Raw genomic sequence first — 6,865 nt, forward strand, 5'->3', positions numbered from 1 at the left:
TGGAGATTTAACTTCTGTTGCACTTGGAGGTTGTAAAGTGAACAGAGTGGGTGACAAACCCCGCGTGTAAAGACTTGAAAGCATCCGAAATAGATCACAGTGTGTGTGTGTGTGTGTGGCTGTGTGTGTGTGTGTGTGTGTGTGTGTGTGGCTGTGTGTGTGTGTGTGTGTGTGTGGCTCAAAGCTATATTTAACGTCTTAATTGATTGAATGAAAAGGATGTGCGAGTGCGGCGCCACCTGTAGATTACTTCATAACCGCTGCACAAGTGTATTAGTTTACACACACACGGTCCATTTATAGGCACAGATAAGGCAGAGTGTGTGTGTGTGTGTGTGTGCATTACAGCATGTACCATCAACGTACAATAGCTAACTTAGTCACACACCTGTAAATAGCATTCTTGACACGTGTCCACAGATGAAAAGACAATGCGACAAAGTCAATGAAAAGGAGCTTTTATCATCATAATAATAATAATAATAATAATGAAAATGTTCATTTGTAAAACAGTTGGGTCGTATACAGACTCAGGAATTTAAAAAAATAAAAATAAAACAAAGCCTCTTTTTTCCTCTTTTTTTCTTCATAGAAAGAGCAAAGGTCAAGTGATCCGACAATAACAAAGATGCTGCGGTAAAAGTGATGCTGGTGGAATCTTTTATGTTTTTTTCTTTTGTGAAAAATACCTGAAGAGTTTAAAATTCCGGCAGCACCATTCAAAGACTATTTGCATAACATAAAAACTGGCCAATATCTCAAATCTTTTTTTCTTCTTTTTTTAACATGTCTCCTGTCCACGTGTGAATTTTTTCTTCCCTTGCTCTCATGGCAACACATTTCATCTCCTCTGAATATTTAAAGAGGCATGTGTGTGAGGGGACAAACCTCACGTGAAAAGTACTTTACAAATTTAAAATCGCCTTAAAAAGTAAACAAAAACGACTAAGGCATAAGTTATTAAATCGTCAAAACTGGTTAGGATGTACAAAAACAACCTGAGTGTGACTGTCGACGTAATTCATGCTCTTCTTCGGGGGAAGCTGCACTTTTTTTGTGAAAGTCTTTATCCTCGGTGTGCATCGTCAGTACCGTCGCCATCTACCGTCCTGGTAGCCGCGGTTGACGCCCTTGTCGTCGTGGTGTCTGTTGCCGCCCCGGCCGTCGTGGTGGCGGTTGCCGCTCCTGTCGTGGTGGTAGCCGTCCCGGCCGTGTTGTTGCTGGTGCCGGCCGGACCCTGACTCGTCGGCGTAGCGATGGCTGTTTCGGCCGCCGCCGCCGCTGTTCGTGTGGGAGGGGTTGTACCGGTAGGGGCTGCTGTCGTGTTGCCGGGAGCCGCCGCCGGGTGACTGCCTCTGCAGAGGCTTGGACACGCCGCCGTTCAGCTGCTCGAGCTGCTGCATGTGGAGCTGCCACATCATGTTGTTCATCTACGAGTGAAGAGAAGACGGTCGACAGGAGACCAGAGAGCCTGAGTTTATTTCTGACAAATCATATTGTGTAAACATTTTTTATTTGTTAGAAGAGGACCTTACCGTGACTTGCTTCTGCAGATTGTCGGGAGAGGAAAAAGACCTTTGCATTTGGGGCGGCGGGGTGTACGGAGGAGTACTGAAGTGGACCGGCGTCCTGCAAGAGAGCGAAGCGAACCACGGTCAAACATTTTTGTAATAAAAATACATAACAAGTCGACTCAATGTCAACCACGTACTCCTGCAAATATCCACGTTTGACCTCTCAGTTTTAAATCATGATTACTTAAATTAAAATTATGAAACACTTGGGCGAATACAGAAACAATTGCCAATTTTTCCACAATGCTTTATTTATAAATATTTATATAACACTGAACATATTTTTTTACATCCCAGCAGACATTATACCACAAAGCACAATATGACTTAAAATTAATAAATTTGAAAAACAATTATACGCATCATTAAAACATTGTACGGTAAAAAAAAATTTGGTGTTTTTTTTCCACTTGTAGAACACAATTTCGTTGGCCGAACATTTGGTCCATCCCTAGTAATCATCATAAAAAGACTAGAGCTGCAACAGTTAATCGATGAATTGATTAGTAATCGCCTACTAAATTAATCAACAACTATTTTGATAATCGATTAATCCGTTCAAGTAATTTTTGTGAGAAAAAAACAATAATTCCTGATTTCAGCTTCTTAAATGTGAATATTTTCTAGTTTTCTTTGATCCTCTGGGACAGTAAACTGAATATCTTTGGTGTGTGGACGAAACGAATCACGTTGGAGGTTTTGGGAAACACAGATCAACCTTTTTTGCCATTTTCTGGACCAAACAAACTAACCGATTAATTGAGAGAATAATCGTCAGATTAAAAAATAATGACAATAATCATTAGTTGCAGCCCAGAAGCATGCTGTAAAAAAGCCTCCAAATGCAAACTCAGACTTCAAGCGACACCGTGTCCAACAACATAGATTAACAAGTCATGATTCATGTATCCTGCCACATCAAACAGACTTTATTAAAAAAGCCCTGATAGAAAATCTGAGTGCATCAAGAGATGTAACATCCTCGTGTTAAGTGTCGAGATCTGTGATGGAATATCTGGCGAACGAGTCCAGCAGCACTGATGTGCAGCCAAGTCTGACGGATCAGATTCCAAGGAACTGGATTTGCAAACGTAAATTAAAAAAAAAAAAATCTGTGGGACGTTTGTGATTGGACAACGTGTGACTTTCAGGGGGTGGGTAGTTTGAATCTGCTGATGCACAAAGGAGCCTCATAGTGTTGCTCAAGGGTGAAAAGACACGACGAGCTGCTCGCCCAAACACACAGCACAAATTAGCGACGGTGACATGTTCATGCTCATGTCAACCAGTTTGTTTCTGGCACTGCCAGAAGATAAAAAAATGTTCACGAGACATTCTTCTTACCTCTGGCCGTGGGGATTGGGAGTATTCGCAGGAATAGAATTCTGCGAGTTCCCTGGACTGCTGCCATGACTGCTACCTGGGGTGGAAGAAAACACAATCTTACTGACCAAGAAAACGCGTGAAAGTAGCTGCAAAAAAACAGTATCTTGAATGTTTATTATGCCACATTATTAAATTAAGGGCCCTTCCGTCCAGGGCTCCAATCTGATGGGTCAAAGGTTAGCAAGTCGAGAGTGGGAATTTAGGGTTTATGTTGAGGTTGTAGTTGTACGGTAGTGGGGGTTCTCTCATCAGAATGTAGCCATATAATGTTAAATTCATCTTATCAACAGAGTCCACCTCATCAGTTTCTATATTCATTTCCCTAATTGGATTTTATTATCTTTATTATTATTATTATTTATTTTTTTTTTTTTAAAGAAGATAAAATTCTGAAGCATTCTAGAGCAGCATCAAATAATGTTTACAGTGGCAAAATCATCATATTATACAAACCCACGAATGGAAACAAATGCAAAATGTCGATAACATAACATCTGCAAAGGTTTTTTTAAACTAGAGCTGCAACAGTTAATCTGTCAAATATTTGACAGATCTATTAAAAAAGCAAAATAATCGTTAGTTGCAGCCCCACCTACAGAGCAGTGAGCATATTGGACCATGAACAACACCAAAAAGAAGCAGAGAACCACGTGATATAATTTACAAATGAATCATGTATCAGGCAGTGTATAACGCACACATTCACATAACGACGATGATGATGATGATGAAAATGCAATATATATATACCGACTTCATAAGAGAATTATTATAATGCATCTCAAGAACCAGGAATGTGAGAAACCTGAAGCTGAGCTCATCAAACCTGAACAGAAATTAAATACATCACAACAGAACCCCTCTTTTTACGTAAAGTCGTAAAGTGTGAACATTTAATGTCTTCAGAGTCTTTTGGCATGACAAAATGAAACATAAACATGGAAAATCAATAGTGAAGGGTGCAGATGAATGGAAGCTTTTATTTTAAATTCATCATTTATCCATTCACGGTAACACGCGTCTACGTACCTGGGACCTGGGACGTGCATCTCCATTAAATGTGTGTGCACATGGCACGTTGTTCACACGGTTAAACATTTTAAAAAGCCAACACACCTGATCTGAACTGCACGTGGATGGTTCGCCCGCACAGCGACGTGCCGTTGAGCAGCTCCATGGCGTACGGCACCGACACCTCGTGTTTGTAGACGGCGAAGCCGAACGACTTCTGTCTCCCTTCCGGGTCTTTCGGGATCTTCGTTTTGATGAGCGGTCCTGCCTGTTGAAGAAAACAACAACAACAACAACAGCAGCAGCAGCCAGTTAACGCCGTGTCCACACAGCAACCGGCTAACGCTAACAACCGCTAGCTAGCTAACGTGCTAGCTGCCCAGAATTAAACTAATAACTCCACATAAAAAAAATTAAAAACAAATGTCCACAACGTCCAAACACTGGGGCTGCACAGAAGCCACGCGAGAGCCGACCTCTTCACAAACTGACACTTGTCAGACTCCAAAAAACACCACGGCTTCCGCGTTTGTTAGCATCACACATGCTATGCTAACCGCGACCTCGGATGTTTTGCTAACGATTAGCGGCGGCGTCACCTGTAGGAAGAGTTCGAACAGCAGCTCCTCCGTCACTCTGGAGTCTAAGTTTCTTATGAACAGCGTCCGGTCCGTTTCTTCCTCGATCCCCATCGTGTGTGAGCCGTTGGCGGCACTCGAGTCCCCCGACTGTGAGTAAATACACGAATGCTAACGATTAGCGCCGCTCGGCCGTATATAGACGGAAGGCCTGAGTTTGCCGTAAAGCGGAATGCCGTCACACGTGAGCTCCTGCCGTAAAGACGAGTTGGGCGACTTCACGACATTTGAGAAAGAAAAAAAAAATGGCGGTCTTCTCTACCTTTCTCGTCTGGTTGATAAGAGTGATTGTTAAACAGGTGTTAACAGTTGATTTTTAATCATAAACGGCACATCTGTCATGAGGTGAGTAAGAATATTTTGTTTCATTTCTATCTGAGCCGCAACACCAGTGAAACACGACCAAACAAAAGGAGAAGTTTTTGAAAATGTTTGTGCTTTTTACATCTCAACTTTAACTGTTCAGCTACGATTTCATTGTTGATGGATACATATATATATATATATGTTTTTTTAATTTTTAGTGATTGTTCCTCAATGAAAACAATGTTATATATTTTTTTATCAATCAATCAAGACTTTTAAGAGACAGGAAAGAGTGGAAAAGATATACCCCACATAATTTTCCAGTTTGAAATTTTCAAACTGCCTGTTTTGTTTTGTTGGAAAAAAAATAGGAGCTGCTCACATCTGAGAAGTTGCTTCTGTCCTACAGGCTCCATGACTGCTTTCTCATTCTTATTTAGGGCTACACTATACCTACATTTTTTTACTTGATGTTAAACCTTGAGGCCAAAGTGATTAAACTACTTGACTTGCAAATCTGTAGTTACAGAACATGTCAAAACAATCAATCTTTATTAAAAAAAAAAGTTTTCTGAGAGATATATCCCTGTCGAAGACACAAAGGGCACTTTTCACAGTCGATATTTTGATTTGTTATATTAGGAAAAGTGACATTAAAGGTCCCGTGTTGTAGAAAGTGAGATGTCCATATCTTGTTGGATCATAAAGCAGGTGTAGGTGATATATAAATACTGCGAATGCTATCAAATGCTCAATCCACGTAGAAACTAATGCACACAGCCCATATTCAATAACTGCTGCCTAAAATGAGCCGCCGGGTCGTCTGTAATTTTGTGATGTCACAATAGAAACAGTCACCGCTCTCGGTCGACTCGGACCCGCTTGTTCAACCTTGCAGGATTTGGTTTTGGTATTTTAAATTTGTGTTTTGTTTGGCCGTGTCTTTTTTTTTTTTTTCTGTTTAAGTTACACTTGGACTGAAAAACAGCAAACTTGCCTGGTATTTTACTGCCTGTAGTCAGCTACTTGACGGCTTTGTTAAGTAGCATATGTCTTCCACTCTCACTGTCCCAGCTGCCTGATCACCCGCCTCCCATGATTGTCTCAGATTCGGCGACCCGACCAAACACACACTCTCCTGGCCGGCCTTGACGGACCCCGGCGCGGTACCTGGCACTGGAGGGCGTAGCAGCTGAGGGGAGTGGGCTGGCGTCAGGGGGCAGTTGGCTCCACCGTTGGCTCCTGCATTGGACCTGGACACTGCAGCATCACCGACGGACGGTCACCCCCGAGGTCCACATCATGTGACCATCTGTCCAGCGCTGACTGAGCAGAAGGACACAGCCGACTCGACAACGCCCTGGTTTCATCTAGAGCTCCAGAGAGAAAGGTAACAGAGAGATGTAACACTCAACTGAGAGTTTATGAATCTACAAAATGAGATGCATAAGATAATGAATATATCTTGTCATCGATATCTAAACTTCAAGTAAAGCGCCCAAAAAAGCATAACTACTGCGAAATACAGGTGTTTATTTACACCTGTGAGATATCAAAATCTCTTCCATGTGAAAGAAAGCACTAATTCCTGACTGTGTTCTTTTGACAAAACATTTTCTTTTATAGTTAGTAATATGTTCTTCTAGATTCTACCATTGCAGACAAGAAAAAAAGAAAGAAGCTCTTCTCTTCTTTGCGTCACGTTTTATGTGTTTGTGGCTCAAACGCCTGGAACAACCGAGTGCTTCTGATTCTGGCGTCGACATTGAACGCGGAGGTCAAAGCGAGCAGCAACGAGCAGGCTCGACTTCCGCCCTCAATCAGCTGGTGTCCGTCCCCTCCCCTATCAATTACACCAATTTCAAACTGTAATGGTTTTTCTCCTTCATGCCTGGGAAAACATCCTCACTGATTAAGACAAACAGGGATGATGACACTACCGCTGCTTCT

The 6,865-nt window shown here is 41.9% G+C and overlaps 1 protein-coding gene across 1 annotated transcript; it reads right to left on the reverse strand.

Annotated features, from left to right (window-relative positions):
- Positions 1–442: 442 nt before the first annotated feature.
- On the reverse strand, positions 443–4,788 carry rbm7 (RNA binding motif protein 7). Its single transcript, XM_035623239.2, has 5 exons — positions 4,571–4,788; positions 4,077–4,239; positions 2,919–2,994; positions 1,536–1,629; positions 443–1,430 (listed from the first exon to the last, which is right to left on the reverse strand). The coding sequence occupies exons 1-5, from the start codon at positions 4,661–4,663 to the stop codon at positions 1,086–1,088; spliced, it is 771 nt and encodes a 256-aa protein (XP_035479132.2). The 5' UTR covers positions 4,664–4,788; the 3' UTR covers positions 443–1,085.
- Between the last annotated feature and the right edge of the window lie 2,077 nt (positions 4,789–6,865).

The sequence above is a fragment of the Scophthalmus maximus genome, chromosome 11 (genome assembly GCF_022379125.1).
Source record: "Scophthalmus maximus strain ysfricsl-2021 chromosome 11, ASM2237912v1, whole genome shotgun sequence".
Classification (NCBI taxonomy): Eukaryota; Metazoa; Chordata; class Actinopteri; order Pleuronectiformes; family Scophthalmidae; genus Scophthalmus; species Scophthalmus maximus.

What these genes read in the sequence shown, in the direction of transcription:
- rbm7 (XM_035623239.2), bottom strand. Translation starts at nt 4,663, where the DNA reads ATGGGGATCGAGGAAGAAACGGACCGGACGCTGTTCATAAGAAACTTA. An exon ending in TGTTCGAACTCTTCCTACAG is followed by an intron (nt 4,240 to 4,570) that starts GTGACGCCGCCG and finishes TTTCTTCAACAG; the next exon opens with GCAGGACCGCTCATCAAAAC. An exon ending in CCCAATCCCCACGGCCAGAG is followed by an intron (nt 1,630 to 2,918) that starts GTAAGAAGAATG and finishes GCTCTCTTGCAG; the next exon opens with GACGCCGGTCCACTTCAGTA.